This window comes from Dendrobates tinctorius, unplaced genomic scaffold (genome assembly GCF_039654945.1).
Source record: "Dendrobates tinctorius isolate UK_male_01 unplaced genomic scaffold, ASM3965494v1 ptg000450l, whole genome shotgun sequence".
Classification (NCBI taxonomy): domain Eukaryota; kingdom Metazoa; phylum Chordata; class Amphibia; order Anura; family Dendrobatidae; genus Dendrobates; species Dendrobates tinctorius.
Window position 1 is genome coordinate 787,706 of NW_027362112.1, and position 19,593 is coordinate 807,298.

Here is a 19,593-nt window from a genome sequence, read left to right on the forward strand (position 1 = left end):
CTTCCTAACTTCTCAGCCCTCTTCCTTCAAAACCAACTTCTCCACTATTATAGAAAGTCATCTTTCCTCTTTACACTCCAAATCGCCCCTCACCACCGGTGAACTTGACAAGATATCTCATCAAAAACCTCACCACAGACTTCATCACAACCCTAACCCATCTCATCACCACAGACTTCATCACAACCCTAACCCATCTCATCAACCCATCAATGACAACTGGTGCTTTACCCTCATGCTTCAAACATTCCTCAATCACACCTGTAGTGAAAATATGTATTTGTAGGCGATGTATGACCGGCAGTAAATTAGAATCGGTTCTTAGGCTGCAGCTCTTCAAAGGTCATAACCTATGCTACCCTGAGCAAAGGCAGCTTTTCTGGTCGCAGGGGCTCAGAACCCAGGGTGCCTTCCTAAGAAGGCACAGAATTAGAACCATTTCACACCTCTGATGCCTTTGAAGGGAGACACCAAATGGGGCAAAATGCAGCCTGACACTTGGTATTTACTATGGAAAAAGAAAGGTTCAGACAAAGAGCATTTAGAAAAAATAATGCATTCATTGGGAAAGTAGCCATAGTCCAATCACAAACCAGGAAATAGAATATTAACATGAGAGGCTGGTCTAGAAATCTGATCTCCAGGCTAAACCTATAAATTAGGCCTGTACACATAGAAGATGTTCACAGATTGAGGACAGCCAAACTGGTGTGTTCCATTTTCATATTTACTCCCTCAGGAAACAGAATATCAGACTGCAAGGTTTAGATATTTCTGTAAGCTTCTCCTTTTTATTTTATAACTGTTTTGCATATTTGTATGTCACTTTATTTCCATATTTTTATATCCTTTTATTGTAAGCCCTGTACCTTTTCTATTAAATCTTAAAAACTTTAATAAGTCTGAACCTTGTTGCTCTAAAGAATCCACAGCCTTAGAGTGTGCGCTCCTGGTGATTGGCGGACAGTAGTAGTAGTATTTCCGGGACTCATCGCCCGTGTGTTCGGGGAGTGGTGGCAGCGTGTAGGAGCGGGGTGTGTGGTCTGGAGCGGGGTGTGTGGTCTGTGTCGGGGTGTGATTTATGCTCCCACTGCAGCATAGGACAGAGGTTGAATGCTGGACTGAGTGAGATGAGACAGATTAACCCTTGCAGTCGCAACCCCAAGTCACGTGCTGAGAAGCGGGTATGTGACAACACCCATCCTCAAAAAGCCCTCCCTTGACCCATACTCTGTGGGTTGTCCCATATAATTTTTACTCCATTCTTCAAAACTACTGGAATGACACGTCCATTTTGAACTGTCCTCCCACTTCTCCTTCTACAACCTCTTCGACTGCTGACAATCTGGCTTCCAACTGCATCGCTTCACTGAAACTGTTGTAACTAAAGCCACCATTGACCTACTAACCGCCAAATCCAAGCGACACTACTCTGTCCTCCTGGACCTGTACTCTGCCTTTGACACAGTGGACCATTTCCTCTTACTACAAACCCTCTCATCTCTTGGCATCACCGACTTGGCCCTATTTTTTGATCTGGTCATACCTACCAGACCTGACATTCACTTCGCCAAGATACAGTTCTAGGGCCCCCGCTCTTCTCCATCTACACCTTCGGCCTGGGAAAGCTCATAGAATCCCACGGCTTTCAGCAGCTCCTCTGTACTGATGACACATCTACAGTACCTCTCCGGCCCAGATATCTCCTCTGTACGGAGGACACAGATCTACCTCTCCAGTCCCGGTATCTCCTCTGTACTGATGACACAGATCTACCTCTCCGGCCCCGATATCTCCTCTGTACTGAGGACACAGATCTACCTCTCCAGTCCCGGTATCTCCTCTGTACTCAGGACACAGATCTACCTCTCCAGTCCCGGTATCTCCTCTGCACTGAGGACACCGGGACTAGAGAGCTAGATCTGTATCTCCTCTGTACTGATGACAAAGATCTACCTCTCCAGTCCCGGTATCTCCGCTGTACTGATGACACAGATCTACCTCTCCAGTCCCGGTATCTCCTATGTACTGAGGACACAGATCTACCTCTCCAGTCCCGGTATCTCCTCTGTACTGAGGACACAGATCTACCTCTCCAGTCCCGGTATCTCCTCTGTACTGATGACACAGATCTACCTCTCCAGTCCCGGTATCTCCTATGTACTGAGGACACAGATCTACCTCTCCAGTCCCGGTATCTCCTCTGTACTGAGGACACAGATCTACCTCTCCAGTCCCGGTATCTCCTATGTACTGAGGACACAGATCTACCTCTCCAGTCCCGGTATCTCCTCTGTACTGATGACACAGATCTACCTCTCCAGTCCCGGTATCTCCTATGTACTGAGGACACAGATCTACCTCTCCAGTCCCGGTATCTCCTATGTACTGAGGACACAGATCTACCTCTCCAGTCCCGGTATCTCCTATGTACTGAGGACACAGATCTACCTCTCCAGTCCCGGTATCTCCTCTGTACTGATGACACAGATCTACCTCTCCAGTCCCGGTATCTCCTCTGTACTGATGACACAGATCTACCTCTCCAGTCCCGGTATCTCCTCTGCACTGAGGACACCGGGACTAGAGAGCTAGATCTGTATCTCCTCTGTACTGATGACACAGATCTACCTCTCCAGTCCCGGTATCTCCTCTGTACTGATGACACAGATCTACCTCTCCAGTCCCGGTATCTCCTCTGTACTGAGGACACAGATCTACCTCTCCAGTCCTGGTATCTCCTCTGTACTGATGACACAGATCTACCTCTCCAGTCCCGGTATCTCCTATGTACTGAGGACACAGATCTACCTCTCCGGCCCCGATATCTCCTCTGTACTGTTGACACAGATCTACCTCTCCAGTCCCGGTATCTCCTCTGTACTGAGGACACAGATCTACCTCTCCAGTCCCGGTATCTCCTCTGTACTGATGACACAGATCTACCTCTCCAGTCCCGGTATCTATGTACTGAGGACACAGATCTACCTCTCCGGTCCGGATATCACCACCTTCTTACTAACCAGAATCCCACAATGTCTGTCCACTATTTCATACTTCTCCGCTAGATTTCTAGAACTTAACATGGACAAAACCGAATTCATCATGTTTCCATCATCTCTCTTAACTCACCCCACAGACCTGTCCATCAAAGTCAATGGCTGCGCACTCCCCAGTCCCACAAGCTCACTGCCTCGGGGTAATCCTGCACTCTGATCTCCCCTATAAACCACACATTAAAGCCCTGTCCACCGCCTGCAGACTCCAATTAAAAAATAATTTGCAGATTGCTCAACCAACCATCATCTCCCACCTTGACTACTGCAACATCCTGCTCTGTGGCCTCCCCTCTAACCTATCCTAAACTCTGACTAATCCCCGTGTCCCCCCGGTATTCCCCGGCCTCTCCCCTTTGTCTGTCCCTCCACTGACTTATTATTGCCCAGAGACTCCAGGTCACAACCCTAACCATGACATACAAAGCCATCCACAACCTGAGTCCTCCATACATGTGTGACCTCGTCTCCCGGTACTTACCTGCACGAAACCTCCGATCCTCACAAGATCTCCTTCTGTACTCCCCTCTTATCTCCTCTTCCCACAATCGCATACAAGATTTCTCCCACGCATCCCCCCTACTCTAGAACTGTGTACCCCAACATATCAGACTCTCGCCTGCCATGGAACCCTTCAAAAAGAACCTGAAGACAGACCTCTTCCGACAAGCCTACAACCTGCAGTAACCACCGATCCACGGCACCACGACCAGCTCTACCCTCGCCCACTGTATCCTCACCCAACACTTGTAGATTGTGAGCCCTCGTGGGCAGGGGGTCCTCTGCTCCAGTATCATCCATGATTATTGTACTTATGTATACTCCCAATCACATGTAACACACCATGAAACACATGGCGCTACAGTAATAAATATACACTGAGCGTCCCCCCACACACATCCAAAGGCCGCTGTGAACGGAGAGAAGCATGACGGCCGCTAAGCACGTTTATGGTAGATCTGCTGAAAGGGTCCCACTCCCATAGCCTGCCCCATATGGGGAACATTGCATGTTATAATCACATTTCCTACGCACAGTTTCTGCCTGCTCTTACACCCCCCCTCTCCCGGACACCGTGGCCCATGTGGGGGTCCGCGGCTGCGCTCACCTGACCGTGCCACGCATAGTGCAGAATGATGGCAGAGTTGGGGTGGTTGCCCAGGAATATGGGCATGAGGGTGGAGATGAGCTCGTGGCGCAGGGTGTTCCAGGACGGGTTGATCTGGAGAAGGGCCAGCACCAGCATGTCCGGACAGTGCTTGATGGGATAGCTGAAGAGCTGCTTCACTTGCTCGTACAGTCCCACCTCCGCCAGCCGAAGCAGCGACTCGATCAGCTCCAGACTTTTCCTAAGCGAGGAATAAGAACATCAGCTGTCTCCAGCACAACTACCATCCCCAACAGTCCCACTGCTGCACCATCTTACCAGGTTGCAATCTCACGATTGTCATCCTCAGGGGGGGCCTTCAGGATGTCCGTGGCCACCGCATGGCATGGGTAATCCGCAAAGCAGAAGATATCTGGGTTCATCAGGGAGTACTGGATGAAGGAGAGCTGAGAGAGAGCAGGGTTAGTAGTCTGGTAATGGAGAAGCCCCCGCCATCACAAACCCCCAGTACCTGGCCCTCCGCATGCTTCCAGGCCCTGTAGATCAGATCGGCAGGGAACACGTCTAGGCCTAGGCCCCGCTGGATACCGTACACCACCGTCTGGAGGCTTTTGCTGTCGCAAATCAGGAACACGGGATTATCCAGCTCATAGATAACGTCCTTGAAGTTCAAACTTGGATTCTGCAGAAGGAAAAAAAAAAAAAAAAAAAAAGTTGTGTGGAAGAACGGAATAGAGGGTGGTCCATCCTCTGCCGGCAAGGCACCTACCAGCTCCTTCACCACATCGATGAAGACCTCCACGTTCCAGGTGTGGACCTGCACACTGTCGCTTTTGTCTTTCCCATCACTCCAGATCCCACTGCCAGGAGAGGTGATGGACTGCAAAACAACGACACGTCATCCATGGCTCACACAGCACCGCCGCTCGTACCGGGAGCGTGCACTCACCTGGAGAGAGATCCCGTCCGTCAACCCCGAGTGTGTCCGAGCCATCATTCCCAGCACCCGGGCCACCTGCGCAGCAGTCACCTCCCGGACACCAAACTGAACGATGATATTGCGGCATTCCTCCACACTGAAAGACAGCGCCGTGCCATCACCAGACGACCCTACCCCACACTGCCCATCCTACAAGGGCACAGCCACCTCCTCCACACTAACCTGGCACAGAAGCTGTAGCCCACTTCCTGCATGAAGTCTGCCAGGGAACTGTCCATCATGGTCTTCGTGATTCCCCCAGAGTCAGAAAGAATCCGGTCCATCAGGATGTCCCGTTTTTCAGGGTAAAGGAGTGGTGCAAGCACCACCGGACAGCGCTCCTGGGGGAAATCTGCCCGAAAGACAGAACGAATAAGGGGACGAGTGACACTAACAGACAAGCGGCAATGGGGAGCGGGAAGCCCGCAGCCCATGCCCTGCGGAGACTGGAATGAGGGGGAGGGTCCTGCAACCCATCGCCTGCAGAGACTGTACCGAAGGGGGACACCTGCAGACCATCCCTGCTCACAACATACCTCTGCGGAGGGTCCTGAGGAAAGCTACAATCTGCTCCTGTCCGACCCCGAAGGCTCCCTTCTGGCCGAAAAGGAGATTGGAGAGGAGGAGGTGCAGGACCTCTATGGCGATGTCTTGGAATCCACCTTCTTGGCTTCCCCCTACGTCTACGTCCACGTAAGAGCGCAGGAGATCGGGGAGCTTCTGCTTCACAAACTGCACAGCTAGGAAAAACAAGCCATGACCTTGTGAGCTGCCGCTATCCACAGGACTAAAGAAACCAGACTCTGTAGAGTCGGTGAGGATCACAGAGGAGCCACCAAACAGCAGAAACTGCCATAAGCCACGCTCCTCATGTGAAACGCTGACAGGAGGTGACCGACCCTCCCCGCTGCATGAACAATACTTACCAAAACCCCGCAGGTCCGAGCTGGAGGAGTTCAGGAGAGCCAAGCCAAAGACGACCTGGAAGAGAAAGGAAGGAGGAAGCCCCAAGAACAGGCTGGCCCTGGTACACAGACCCACACACCCCAGCCCACAGACACAGGCACTTCACCAGTGATGACAAAACTTACTTCTTGGACTTTGCTAAGCTTCAGAACTTTACTCAGCTGGGTGAAGAGATGAGGAGACGGCTTCAGGCTCTACAACACAAGGAGGTCCCATGAGGCCCAGCATTACCCCCCCAACAGAGGGGTCCGTGACCCTCATCACCAACCCATACACTTACCTTCTGATAGTGCAAGGGATTGTCGATGGCGTACGCGAGCGTGGAGATGAAATTGGGTTTGGAGATCAGGGACGTGCACTCCTGAATCAAAAACTGTGTCTACAGGAAAGAGACATGTGAGAGACAGCCCCACAAGATGTCCCCGCACCCGTCACACTACTAGTCACCCACCTGATGGAAATCTTTTCCGCTGCTTTTACCATCGCCACTGAAATCCACATGAGAGAATAGACAGCGTAACAGGTGCCTGTCTGCCTCCGGGCCGTGCCGATTCACGATCTGGTGGAGGGAAAAGCCATGGCTGAGTGCAGTGCCGTGTCCTACAGGTCGAGCTGCGGGACACAGGGGCGACTGTGCCATTAGTGCTCCCGCGAGATCTCCAGCCACTCCTGCAAGAACGCTGCAAACCTATCGCATCCCACAGACCCCAGCCGGCCCGTGATGCCACCCATACACGAGTCGGTACACTCTCCCTCGGCGGTGCCCACCACTCACGTGTTGTATTTCCAGCTGGCTGGCACGGTAATTCTTCTTTGTTAGGTTGTCCACCAGGTAGCTGATTTGAGACAAGGCCAGCGAGAGCGAGTCAAGATTCATTGCTGGTCGGGGCGGAAGCAGGCGGCCGAGCCCGGCGCAAAATCACCATTATTCCCCTCTGGTCTCCGCAGACAGGTAAATCTCTTTAAATGGGCCGATTCCTGAGCTGTCTGAACAGGATCCTCAGCCCGTCCAACCGGTCAGAAACATGGCACCTGCAAAACAAGACACATATGATACACCCCAGCGGACAACAGCCACCACCACACTGTACACGAAGCCCAAGATGAGGACACGGCACGGTGCAGCCACCAGGGGGCGTCCTCCTGGACTCCGCACAGCTGCTCTGCACGTGCCGCGGTCACACCTGCTGCCGATGCCACACTGACAGCAGCTGGAGGGCTCACATTACCTTCTGCTGCCGATCCAGACGTACCTACCCATGACGACACCCCCAACTGCACACAGACCCGCGCAGAGCTCCACGGTGCCCGACCGACAGGACAAAAACGCTGGAAAACCAGAGATCACCCTCCGTGCAGCAAAGGCACCACACGCAGCGCAACATTTCCAGACACGTGGGTCACAAGCCCAAACTGCCGGACGCAGCAAGCGGAGACTACGACTCCTGTCAGGCATCACCGGTGACCAACTGAGCCGTGTACAACCTAAACAAACCACGGGACCGCCGGACACAGCGAGCGGAGACTATGACCCCATCAGGCATCACCAGTGACCACCTGAGCCGCGTACGACCTAAACAAACCATGGGACCACCGGACACAGCAAGCGGAGACTACAACTCCTGTCAGGCATCACCAGCGACCACCTGAGCCGAGTACAACCTAAACAAACCATGGGACCACCGGACACAGCGAGCGGAGACTACGACTCCTGTCAGGCATCACCAGTGACCACCTGAGCCGCGTACGACCTAAACAAACCATGGGACCACCGGACACAGCGAGCGGAGACTACGACTCCTGTCAGGCATCACCAGCGACCACCTGAGCCGAGTACGACCTAAACAAACCATGGGACCACCGGACACAGCGAGCGGAGACTACGACTCCTGTCAGGCATCACCTGAGCCGAGTACGACCTAAACAAACCATGGGACCACCGGACAAAGCGAGCGGAGACTACGACTCCTGTCAGGCATCACCAGTGACCACCTGAGCCGAGTACGACCTAAACAAACCACAGGACCACCTCACGCAGATGGCATTCACTGTGGAGCATGAGGGGTGTAGAACGCTGTGATATCACGTGCAGAGGGCGAAGCCAGAGCACAGAAAAGGATGACTACATAACACGGAACCCCATTCATCAACATCACACACATCACCTGTGCTCACTCACCGACGGCGTGAAAGGAAAACCAGAAACATCACACTATGGGGGCCGCACACGGATGCATCATTACTACACACTGATCACTAGAATACGCAGAGGAAACCGCTGGAGACACCACCCAATATGAGGAACAGACACCCAAGTACCCCTGACCAAGAGAGCGCAGAGGCAGGACCACCATCTTCTTTTCCATGGGCCCCTCTCCTTCCCCGGGCCGCTCGCGCACTCTACCCCCCCTCCCAATTCCCAGAGCCCCCGTGTTCTCAGAGCCCCTCTCTCTCCTCCCCTCCCGAGGCCCCCGTGTTCTCATAGCCCCTCTCTCCCCTCCTCTCCCGGGGTCCCCATGTTCTCAGAGCCCCTCTCCCGGGGCCCCCGTGTTCTCAGAGCCCCTCTCTCTCCTCCTCTCCCGGGGCCCCCGTGTTCTCAGAGCCCCTCTCTCTCCTCCTCTCCCGGGGACCCCGTGTTCTCAGAGCCCCTCTCTCTCCTCCTCTCCCGGGGCCCTCGTGATCTCAGAGCCCCTCTCTCTCCTCCCGGGGTCCCTGTGTTCTAAGAGCCCCCCTGTGTTCTCAGAGCCCCTCTTTTTCCTCCTCTCCCAGGGCCCCTTTGTTCTAAGAGCCCTCTCTCTCCCTGTGTTCTCAGAGCCCCTCTCTACTTCCGGGGCCCCTGTGTTCGAAGAGCCCCTGTCTCTCCTCCTCTCCCGGGGCCCCCTTGCTCTCAGAGCCCCTCTCTTTCCTCCTCTCCCGGGGTCCCCGTGTTCTCAGAGCCCCTCTCTCTCCTCCTCTCCCAGGGTCCCCGTGTTCTCAGAGGCCCTCTCTCTCCTCCTCTCCCGGGGCCCCCGTGTTCTCAGAGCCCCTCTCTCTCCTCCCGGGGCCCCCCGTGTTCTCAGAGCCCCTCTCTCTCCTCCCGGGGCCCCCCCGTGTTCTCAGAGCCCCTCTCTCTCCTCCCGGGGCCCCCCCGTGTTCTCAGAGCCCCTCTCTCTCCTCCCGGGGCCCCCCGTGTTCTCAGAGCCCCTCTCTCTCCTCCCGGGGCCCCCGTGTTCTCAGAGCCCCTCTCTCTCCTCCTCTCCTGGGGCCCCCGTGTTCTCAGAGCCCCCCACTCTCCTCCTCTCCCAGGGCCCCCGTGTTCTCAGAGCCCCTCTCTCTCCTCCTCTCCCAGGGCCCCCGTGTTCTCAGAGCCCCTCTCTCTCCTCCTCTCCCGGGGCCCCCGTGTTCTCAGAGCCCCTCTCTCTCCTCCTCTCCCGGGGCCCCTGTGTTCTCAGAGTCCCTCTCTCCCGGGGCCCCCGTGTTCTCAGAGCCCCTCTCTCTCCTCCTCTCCCGGGGCCCCTGTGTTCTCAGAGTCCCTCTCTCTCCTCCTCTCCCGGGGCCCCCGTGTTCTCAGAGTCCCTCTCTCTCCTCCTCTCCCGGGGCCCCCCGTGTTCTCAGAGCCCCTCTCTCCTCCTCTCCCGGGGCCCCCGTGTTCTCAGAGCCCCTCTCTCTCTCCTCCTCTCCCGGGGCCCCCGTGTTCTCAGAGCCCCTCTCTCTCCTCCTCTCCCGGGGCCCCCGTGTACTCAGAGCCCCTCTCTCTCCTCCCGGGGTCCCAGTGTTCTCAGAGCCCCTCTCTCTCCTCCTCTCCCGGGGCCCTCGTGTTCTCAGAGCCTCTCTCTCCTCCTCTCCCGGGTCCCCGTGTTCTCAGAGCCCCTCTCTCTCCTCCTCTCCCGGGGCCCCCGTGTTCTCAGAGCCCCTCTCTCTCCTCCCGGGGTCCCCGTGTTCTCAGAGCCCCTCTCTCTCTCCTCCTCTCCCGGGTCCCCGTGTTCTCAGAGCCCCTCTCCTCCCGGGGCCCCCGTGTTCTGAGAGCCCCTCTCTCTCCTCCTCTCCCGGGGTCCCCGTGTTCTCAGAGCCCCTCTCTCTCTCCTCCTCTCCCGGGGTCCCCGTGTTCTCAGAGCCCCTCTCTCTCTCCTCCTCTCCCGGGGCCCCCGTGTTCTCAGAGCCCCTCTCTCTCCTCCTCTCCCGGGGCCCCCGTGTTCTCAGAGCCCCTCTCTCTCCTCCTCTCCCGGGGCCCCCGTGTTCTCAGAGCTCCTCTCTCTCCTCCTCTCCCGGGGTCCCCGTGTTCTCAGAGCCCCTCTCTCTCTCCTCCTCTCCTGGGGCCCCCGTGTTCTCAGAGCCTCTCTCTCTCCTCCTTTCCCGGGGCCCCCGTGTTCTCAGAGCCCCTCTCTCTCCTCCTCTCCCGGGGCCCCTCTCTCTCCTGGGGCCCCTCTCTCTCTCTCCTCCCGGGGCCCCTCGCTCTCCTCCCGGGGTCCCTGTGTTCTCAGAGCTCCTCTCTCTCCCGGGGCCCCTCTCTCTCCTCCCCTCCCGGGGCCCCTCTCTCTCCTCCCCTCCCGGGGCCCCTCTCTCTCCTCCTCTCCCGGGGCCCCTCTCTCTCCTCCTCTCCCGGGGCCCCCGTGTTCTCAGAGCCCTTCTCTCTCCCGGGGCCCCTCTCTCTCCTCCCCTCCCGGGGTCCCCGTGTTCTCAAGAGCCCCTCTCTCTCCTCCTCTCCCGGAGCCCCCGTGTTCTCAGAGCCCCTCTCTCTCCTCCTCTCCCGGGGCCCCCGTGTTCTCAGAGCCCCTCTCTCTCCTCTTCTCCCGGGGCCCCCCGTGTTCTCAGATCCCCTCTCTCCTCCTCTCCCGGGACCCCCGTGTTCTCAGAGCCCCCCTCTCTCCTCCTCTCCCGGGGCCCCCGTGTTCTCAGAGCCCCTCTCTCTCCTCCCCTCCCGGGGTCCCCGTGTTCTCAAGAGCCCCTCTCTCTCCTCCCCTCCCGGGGTCCCCGTGTTCTCAAGAGCCCCTCTCTCTCCTCCTCTCCCGGGCCCCCTGTGTTCTCAGAGTCCCTCTCTCTCCTCCTCTCCCGGGGCCCCTGTGTTCTCAGAGTCCCTCTCTCCCGGGGCCCCCGTGTTCTCAGAGCCCCTCTCTCTCCTCCTCTCCCGGGGCCCCGTGTTCTCAGAGCCCCTCTCTCTCCTCCTCTCCCGGGGCCCCTGTGTTCTCAGAGTCCCTCTCTCCCGGGGCCCCCGTGTTCTCAGAGCCCCTCTCTCTCCTCCTCTCCCGGGGCCCCCCGTGTTCTCAGAGCCCCTCTCTCTCCTCCTCTCCCGGGGCCCCCGTGTTCTCAGAGTCCCTCTCTCCCGGGGCCCCCGTGTTCTCAGAGCCCCTCTCTCTCCTCCTCTCCCGGGGCCCCCGTGTTTTCAGAGCCCCTCTCTCTCCTCCTCTCCCGGGGCCCCCGTGTTCTCAGAGCCCCTCTCTCCTCCTCTCCCGGGGTCCCCGTGTTCTCAGAGCCCCTCTCTCTCCTCCTCTCCCGGGGCACTCGTGTTCTCAGAGCCTCTCTCCTCCTCTCCCGGGCCCCCGTGTTCTCAGAGCCCCTCTCTCTCCTCCTCTCCCGGGGTCCCCGTGTTCTCAGAGCCCCTCTCTCTCCTCCTCTCCCGGGTCCCCGTGTTCTCAGAGCCCCTCTCTCTCCTCCTCTCCCGGGGCCCCCGTGTTCTCAGAGTCCCTCTCTCCCGGGGCCCCCGAGTTCTCAGAGCCCCTCTCTCTCGTCCTCTCCCGGGGCCCCTGTGTTCTCAGAGTCCCTCTCTCTCCTCCTCTCCCGGGGCCCCAGTGTTCTCAGAGTCCCTCTCTCTCCTCCTCTCCTGGGGCCCCCGTGTTCTCAGAGCCCCTCTCTCTCCTCCTCTCCCGGGGCCCCTGTGTTCTCAGAGTCCCTCTCTCCCGGGGCCCCCGTGTTCTCAGAGTCCCTCTCTCCCGGGGCCCCCGTGTTCTCAGAGCCCCTCTCTCCCGGGGCCCCCGTGTTCTCAGAGCCCCTCTCTCTCCTCCTCTCCCGGGGCCCCCGTGTTCTCAGAGCCCCTCTCTCTCCTCCTCTCCCGGGGCCCCCCGTGTTCTCAGAGCCCCTCTCTCTCCTCCTCTACCGGGGCCCCCGTGTTCTCAGAGCCCCTCTCTCTCCTCCTCTCCCGGGGCCCCCGTGTTCTCAGAGCCCCTCTCTCTCCTCCTCTCCCGGGGCCCCCGTGTTCTCAGAGCCCCTCTCTCTCCTCCTCTCCCGGGGCCCCTGTGTTCTCAGAGTCCCTCTCTCCCGGGGCCCCCGTGTTCTCAGAGCCCCTCTCTCTCCTCCTCTCCCGGGGCCCCTGTGTTCTCAGAGTCCCTCTCTCTCCTCCTCTCCCGGGGCCCCCGTGTTCTCAGAGCCCCTCTCTCTCCTCCTCTCCCGGGGCCCCCGTGTTCTCAGAGCCCCTCTTTCTCCTCCTCTCCCGGGGCCCCCGTGTTCTCAGAGCCCCTCTCTCTCCTCCTCTCCCGGGGCCCCCGTGTTCTCAGAGCCCCTCTCTCTCCTCCTCTCCCTGGGCCCCTGTGTTCTCAGAGTCCCTCTCTCCCGGGGCCCCCCGTGTTCTCAGAGCCCCTCTCTCTCCTCCTCTCCCAGGGCCCCTGTGTTCTCAGAGTCCCTCTCTCTCCTCCTCTCCCGGGGCCCCGTGTTCTCAGAGTCCCTCTCTCTCCTCCTCTCCCGGGGCCCCCGTGTTCTCAGAGTCCCTCTCTCCCGGGGCCCCCGTGTTCTCAGAGCCCCTCTCTCTCCTCCTCTCCCGGGGCCCCCGTGTTCTCAGAGCCCCTCTCTCTCCTCCTCTCCCGGGGCCCCCGTGTTCTCAGAGCCCCTCTCTCTCCTCCTCTCCCGGGGCCCCCGTGTTCTCAGAGCCCCTCTCTCTCCTCCTCTCCCGGGGCCCCTGTGTTCTCAGAGTCCCTCTCTCCCGGGGCCCCCGTGTTCTCAGAGCCCCTCTCTCTCCTCCTCTCCCGGGGCCCCGTGTTCTCAGAGCCCCTCTCTCTCCTCCTCTCCCGGGGCCCCCGTGTTCTCAGAGCCCCTCTCTCTCCTCCTCTCCCGGGGCCCCCGTGTTCTCAGAGCCCCTCTCTCTCCTCCTCTCCCGGGGCCCCCGTGTTCTCAGAGCCCCTCTCTCTCCTCCTCTCCCGGGGCCCCCGTGTTCTCAGAGTCCCTCTCTCCCGGGGCCCCCGTGTTCTCAGAGCCCCTCTCTCTCCTCCTCTCCCGGGGCCCCGTGTTCTCAAAGCCCCTCTCTCTCCTCCTCTCCCGGGGTCCCCGTGTTCTCAGAGCCCCTCTCTCTCCTCCCGGGGCCCTCGTGTTCTCAGAGCCCCTCTCTCTCCTCCCGGGGCCCCTCTCTCTCCTCCCCTCCCGGGGCCCCTCTCTCTCCTCCCCTCCCGGGGCCCCTCTCTCTCAGAGCCCCTCTCTCTCCCGGGGCCCCTCTCTCCTCCTCTCCCGGGGTCCCCGTGTCTCAGAGCCCCTCTCTCCTCCCGGGGCTCTCTCCCTCTCTCTCTCCTCCCGGGGCTCTCTCCCTCTCTCTCTCCTCCCGGGGCTCTCTCCCTCTCTCTCTCCTCCCGGGGCTCTCTCCCTCTCTCTCTCCTCCCGGGGCTCTCTCCCTCTCTCTCTCCTCCCGGGGCTCTCTCCCTCTCTCTCTCCTCCCGGGGCTCTCTCCCTCTCTCTCTCCTCCCGGGGCTCTCTCCCTCTCTCTCTCCTCCCGGGGCTCTCTCCCTCCCTCTCTCCTCCCGGGGCTCTCTCCCTCTCTCTCTCCTCCCGGGGCTCTCTCCCTCCCTCTCTCCTCCCGGGGCTCTCTCCCTCTCTCTCTCCTCCCGGGGCTCTCTCCCTCTCTCTCTCCTCCCGGGGCTCTCTCCCTCCCTCTCTCCTCCCGGGGCTCTCTCCCTCTCTCTCTCCTCCCGGGGCTCTCTCCCTCTCTCTCTCCTCCCGGGGCTCTCTCCCCCTCTCTCTCCTCCCGGGGCTCTCTCCCTCTCTCTCTCCTCCCGGGGCTCTCTCCCTCTCTCTCTCCTCCCGGGGCTCTCTCCCTCCCTCTCTCCTCCCGGGGCTCTCTCCCTCTCTCTCTCCTCCCGGGGCTCTCTCCCTCCCTCTCTCCTCCCGGGGCTCTCTCCCTCTCTCTCTCCTCCCGGGGCTCTCTCCCTCTCTCTCTCCTCCCGGGGCTCTCTCCCTCCCTCTCTCCTCCCGGGGCTCTCTCCCTCTCTCTCTCCTCCCGGGGCTCTCTCCCTCTCTCTCTCCTCCCGGGGCTCTCTCCCCCTCTCTCTCCTCCCGGGGCTCTCTCCCTCTCTCTCTCCTCCCGGGGCTCTCTCCCTCTCTCTCTCCTCCCGGGGCTCTCTCCCCCTCTCTCTCCTCCCGGGGCTCTCTCCCTCTCTCTCCTCCCGGGGCTCTCTCCCTCTCTCTCTCCTCCCGGGGCTCTCTCCCTCTCTCTCTCCTCCCGGGGCTCTCTCCCTCTCTCTCTCCTCCCGGGGCTCTCTCCCTCTCTCTCTCCTCCCGGGGCTCTCTCCCTCTCTCTCTCCTCCCGGGGCTCTCTCCCTCTCTCTCTCCTCCCGGGGCTCTCTCCCTCCCTCTCTCCTCCCGGGGCTCTCTCCCTCTCTCTCTCCTCCCGGGGCTCTCTCCCTCCCTCTCTCCTCCCGGGGCTCTCTCCCTCTCTCTCTCCTCCCGGGGCTCTCTCCCTCTCTCTCTCCTCCCGGGGCTCTCTCCCTCCCTCTCTCCTCCCGGGGCTCTCTCCCTCTCTCTCTCCTCCCGGGGCTCTCTCCCTCCCTCTCTCCTCCCGGGGCTCTCTCCCCCTCTCTCTCCTCCCGGGGCTCTCTCCCTCTCTCTCTCCTCCCGGGGCTCTCTCCCTCTCTCTCTCCTCCCGGGGCTCTCTCCCTCCCTCTCTCCTCCCGGGGCTCTCTCCCTCTCTCTCTCCTCCCGGGGCTCTCTCCCTCCCTCTCTCCTCCCGGGGCTCTCTCCCTCTCTCTCTCCTCCCGGGGCTCTCTCCCTCTCTCTCTCCTCCCGGGGCTCTCTCCCTCCCTCTCTCCTCCCGGGGCTCTCTCCCTCTCTCTCTCCTCCCGGGGCTCTCTCCCTCTCTCTCTCCTCCCGGGGCTCTCTCCCCCTCTCTCTCCTCCCGGGGCTCTCTCCCTCTCTCTCTCCTCCCGGGGCTCTCTCCCTCTCTCTCTCCTCCCGGGGCTCTCTCCCTCCCTCTCTCCTCCCGGGGCTCTCTCCCTCTCTCTCTCCTCCCGGGGCTCTCTCCCTCTCTCTCTCCTCCCGGGGCTCTCTCCCCCTCTCTCTCCTCCCGGGGCTCTCTCCCTCTCTCTCTCCTCCCGGGGCTCTCTCCCTCTCTCTCTCCTCCCGGGGCTCTCTCCCTCTCTCTCCTCCCGGGGCTCTCTCCCTCTCTCTCTCTCCTCCCGGGGCCCCTCTCTCTCCTCCCGGGGCCTCTCTCTCTCTCCGTCCCGGGGCTGAGGAGCAGGCTCCCCGGCGGTCTCGGGCCCACCCTCCGCACTGAGCCGCCCTCCCATTACTCACAAGCAGCCTCCTCCGCACACATCCGGGCCTCCGCTTCCTCTTGCCGCTTTCCGGTTACAGCCGTTTGTTTTCCACAAAATGGCGCCGCTCTGTGCTCGCAGCCGCCGCCTCCTCCTCGCTCCTATCTCACCAAAACCCCGCCCCCCGACCTGGAAACGGTGACTCTTCCGCCAATCAGAGGACGCCTAGAGACACCGCCACGACCGACGTCACACGTACGGCAACGGGCGCGTACTCGAGCCAGACGGAGGGCAAGGGCCAATAAGGAGCGAGGAACTCGGCTCCGCCCCCAGAGCACGACGCTTGCGCTGTCCAATCAGAGACGAGATGCTATCGAGCGCTCCCGAATCTTCCACCGGACTGTACCAGATGCTATTATCCGGAGGGGTGGCGGGCGGATGGCCGCAGCTGACGGCGCAGTGTGGAGCCGGGGGCTGTGGGCGGATTCTCCTGCGGTGGACAGGACCCCTCTGCCGCGGGCTCCTCTGCGCAGCATGCCGATTCTGGGTGCGGATCCGCAGCGCTTGTCTCCTGCTCCATTAGGCGGTGTTCACACGCTGCCTTTTTTTAGCGGTTTTGCCAATGAAACGGCTAAAAATAAGCTTCCCATTCATCTCTATGCATTTTTCACTTTTTGTGCATATCGATGTGGTTTTTTTACCGCAAAAAACCACATCACGGTAAAAAACGCAGTATGCTCATTAATTTTGCGGATTTTTTCCGCTTTTCTGGCTATTTCTATGTATTTTGAAAACGCGCTGAAAAAAACGCATCGAAAACGCGAAGACAAAAAAGGTGCGGTTTCTGGGAAGGGAGTCAGGTTTCTGAGCAGAAACTTTCTGCTCCGTGTGCACTCAGCCTTATAGGAATCCGCCCCGTGTGCACAGCCCCTGAGGCCAGGAGCGCTCCCGCCGCGGGCACGATGCAGGCACATTCTCCGGGAGATCTGTGAGGCCGGGCACGCTGCGGATTCTCCGGGAGATCTGTGAGGCCGCGCACGCTGCGCATTCTCCGGGAGATCTGTGAGGCCGGGCACGCTGCGGATTCTCCGGGAGATCTGTGAGGCCGCGCACGCTGCGCATTCTCCGGGAGATCTGTGAGGCCTCGCTCGCTGCAGATTCTCCGGGAGATCTGTGAGGCCGGGCACGCTGCGGATTCTGCGCTGCGCATTCTCCGGGAGATCTGAGAGGCCGCGCACACTGCGCATTCTCCGGGAGATCTGTGAGGCCGCGCACGCTGCGCATTCTCCGGGAGATCTGTGAGGCCGCGCACGCTGCGGATTCTCCGGGAGATCTGTGAGGCCGCGCACGCTGCGCATTCTCCGGGAGATCTGTGAGGCCTCGCTCGCTGCAGATTCTCCGGGAGATCTGTGAGGCCGGGCACGCTGCGGATTCTGCGCTGCGCATTCTCCGGGAGATCTGAGAGGCCGCGCACACTGCGCATTCTCCGGGAGATCTGTGAGGCCGCGCACGCTGCGCATTCTCCGGGAGATCTGTGAGGCCGCGCACGCTGCGCATTCTCCGGGAGATCTGTGAGGCCGCGCACGCTGCGCATTCTCCGGGAGATCTGTGAGGCCGCGCACGCTGCGGATTCTCCGGGAGATCTGTGAGGCCGCGCACGCTGCGCATTCTCCGGGAGATCTGTGAGGCCTCGCTCGCTGCAGATTCTCCGGGAGATCTGTGAGGCCGGGCACGCTGCGGATTCTGCGCTGCGCATTCTCCGGGAGATCTGAGAGGCCGCGCACACTGCGCATTCTCCGGGAGATCTGTGAGGCCGCGCACGCTGCGCATTCTCCGGGAGATCTGTGAGGCCGCGCACGCTGCGCATTCTCCGGGAGATCTGTGAGGCCGCGCACGCTGCGCATTCTCCGGGAGATCTGTGAGGCCGCGCACGCTGCGCATTCTCCGGGAGATCTGTGAGGCCTCGCTCGCTGCAGATTCTCCGGGAGATCTGTGAGGCCGCGCACGCTGCGCATTCTCCGGGAGATCTGTGAGGCCGGGCACGCTGCGCATTCTCCGGGAGATCTGTGAGGCCGGGCATGCTGCGGATTCTCCGGGAGATCTGTGAGGCCGCGCACGCTGCGCATTCTCCGGGAGATCTGTGAGGCCGCGCACGCTGCGGATTCTCCGGGAGATCTGTGAGGCCGGGCACGCTGCGGATTCTCCGGGAGATCTGTGAGGCCGGGCACGCTGCGGATTCTCCGGGAGATCTGTGAGGCCGGGCACGCTGCGGATTCTCCGGGAGATCTGTGAGGCCGCGCACGCTGCGCATTCTCCGGGAGATCTGTGAGGCCGGGCACGCTGCGCATTCTCCGGGAGATCTGTGAGGCTGCGCACGCTGCGCATTCTCCGGGAGATCTGAGAGGCTGCGCATTCTCCGGGAGATCTGTGAGGCCGCGCATGCTGCGCATTCTCCGGGAGATCTGTGAGGCCTCGCTCGCTGCGGATTCTCCGGGAGATCTGTGAGGCCGCGCACGCTGCTGATTCTCCGGGAGATCTGTGAGGCCGGGCACGCAGCGGATTCTCCGGGAGATCTGTGAGGCCGCGCACGCTGCACATTCTCCGGGAGATCTGTGAGGCCGCGCACGCTGCGCATTCTCCGGGAGATCTGTGAGGCCGGGCACGCTGCGGATTCTCCGGGAGATCTGTGAGGCCGCGCACGCTGCGCATTCTCCGGGAGATCTGTGAGGCCGCGCACGCTGCGCATTCTCCGGGAGATCTGAGGCCGGGCACGCTGCGCATTCTCCGGGAGATCTGTGAGGCCGCGCACGCTGCGGATTCTCCGGGAGATCTGTGAGGCCGCGCACGCTGCGCATTCTCCGGGAGATCTGTGAGGCCGCGCACGCTGCGGATTCTCCGGGAGATCTGTGAGGCCGCGCACGCTGCGCATTCTCCGGGAGATCTGTGAGGCCGGGCACGCTGCGGATTCTCCGGGAGATCTGTGAGGCCGCGCACGCTGCGGATTCTCCGGGAGATCTGTGAGGCCGCGCACGCTGCGGATTCTGCTGCGGAATGCTCCACACTGATTCTGCTAAATCTGCCGGTAACGTGACCTGCGCTTTGGTGCCGTTTTCACCTGCAGATTTCTGTAATGGAGCAGATCTGCTGTAAATCTGCACACGGTCTGCAGCGTGTGCACAGCGGTTCTGGTTTTGCATAACGTCAGGCTTTGTGCACACAGAGTTTTCTTGGTCTGCAGATTTTGTAGAGAAAACTGCAGGAGAAAAGTCCTCATAATGGATGAGGTGTAAAACTGCAGCGTCTCTGTGCCAAACAACTGACATGCTGCGGACTGTAAACCGCGCGGAAAAAACCGCAGCATGTGCACAGACCCTGACCCTGTCCCCTCCTGGTCCGTAGAACACAAAGCCCTGGGCCGTGCACCCAGTGAGTCGGTAGGACGGTGTTCACACCACCACAAGCGAGAAGACCACTGCCCTGTAAAACACTGTGGCGGTGAACGGCCAGTGCGAGGTGATAACAAAGCCGGGGACGAGAGCCGCCTCCACCGTCACAGTCTGCCCTCTCCCAGCCGTCCTGGCCGCCGTATGCAAAATGCCGCATCAATAGTAAAGGAATGTTACAAATAATAAAACATCGGGATGTTCTCCTCAGTCGGCCCCGGAGCGCTCCCGCCCAATGCATCGCTGGGACCGGGAGCCGCCGGCAGCGTGGTGAGGGCCGGGAGCCGCTGGCAGCGTGGTGGGGGCCGCCGGCAGCGTGGTGAGGGCCGGGACCCGCCGGCAGCGTGGCGAGGACCAGGAGCCGCCGGCAGCGTGGTGGGGGCCGCCGGCAGCGTGGTGAGGGCCGGGAGCCGCCGGCAGCGTGGTGAGGGCCGGGGGCCGACGCAGCGGAGAACATCCCGATGTTTTATTGTCCTTCTCTTTTTTACAGGATCATGGTACCCAGGACATAGTCTCCTCCACACCGGGGGCACCATCCGCACATGAAGCGCTCACCTCACGCACGGTGGGCGTAGCCACATGTGAGCCTTTCAATGCATTCCTATGGTGGCGGAATCAC

At 60.5% G+C, this 19,593-nt stretch overlaps 1 protein-coding gene across 2 annotated transcripts in view; it reads right to left on the reverse strand.

Moving 5' to 3' along the window:
* The window catches only part of CNOT1 (CCR4-NOT transcription complex subunit 1), a 33,206-nt gene extending 17,436 nt beyond the window's left edge, over positions 1 to 15,770 (reverse strand). Inside the window, exons 1-13 of one of the 2 annotated variants that reach the window (XM_073564379.1) lie at positions 15,572 to 15,770; positions 6,885 to 7,141; positions 6,561 to 6,668; positions 6,390 to 6,488; positions 6,235 to 6,303; positions 6,070 to 6,124; positions 5,680 to 5,883; positions 5,327 to 5,495; positions 5,114 to 5,240; positions 4,934 to 5,044; positions 4,676 to 4,846; positions 4,483 to 4,610; positions 4,165 to 4,405 (exon numbers count right to left, since the gene is read on the reverse strand). In XM_073564379.1, coding sequence (XP_073420480.1) covers positions 4,165 to 4,405; positions 4,483 to 4,610; positions 4,676 to 4,846; positions 4,934 to 5,044; positions 5,114 to 5,240; positions 5,327 to 5,495; positions 5,680 to 5,883; positions 6,070 to 6,124; positions 6,235 to 6,303; positions 6,390 to 6,488; positions 6,561 to 6,668; positions 6,885 to 6,986 — 1,584 coding nt within the window. In that variant the 5' untranslated portion in view covers positions 6,987 to 7,141; positions 15,572 to 15,770. The remainder of the gene's footprint in view (positions 1 to 4,164; positions 4,406 to 4,482; positions 4,611 to 4,675; positions 4,847 to 4,933; positions 5,045 to 5,113; positions 5,241 to 5,326; positions 5,496 to 5,679; positions 5,884 to 6,069; positions 6,125 to 6,234; positions 6,304 to 6,389; positions 6,489 to 6,560; positions 6,669 to 6,884; positions 7,142 to 15,571) is intronic. The other variant, XM_073564380.1, reaches the window with a different exon arrangement.
* Between the last annotated feature and the right edge of the window lie 3,823 nt (positions 15,771 to 19,593).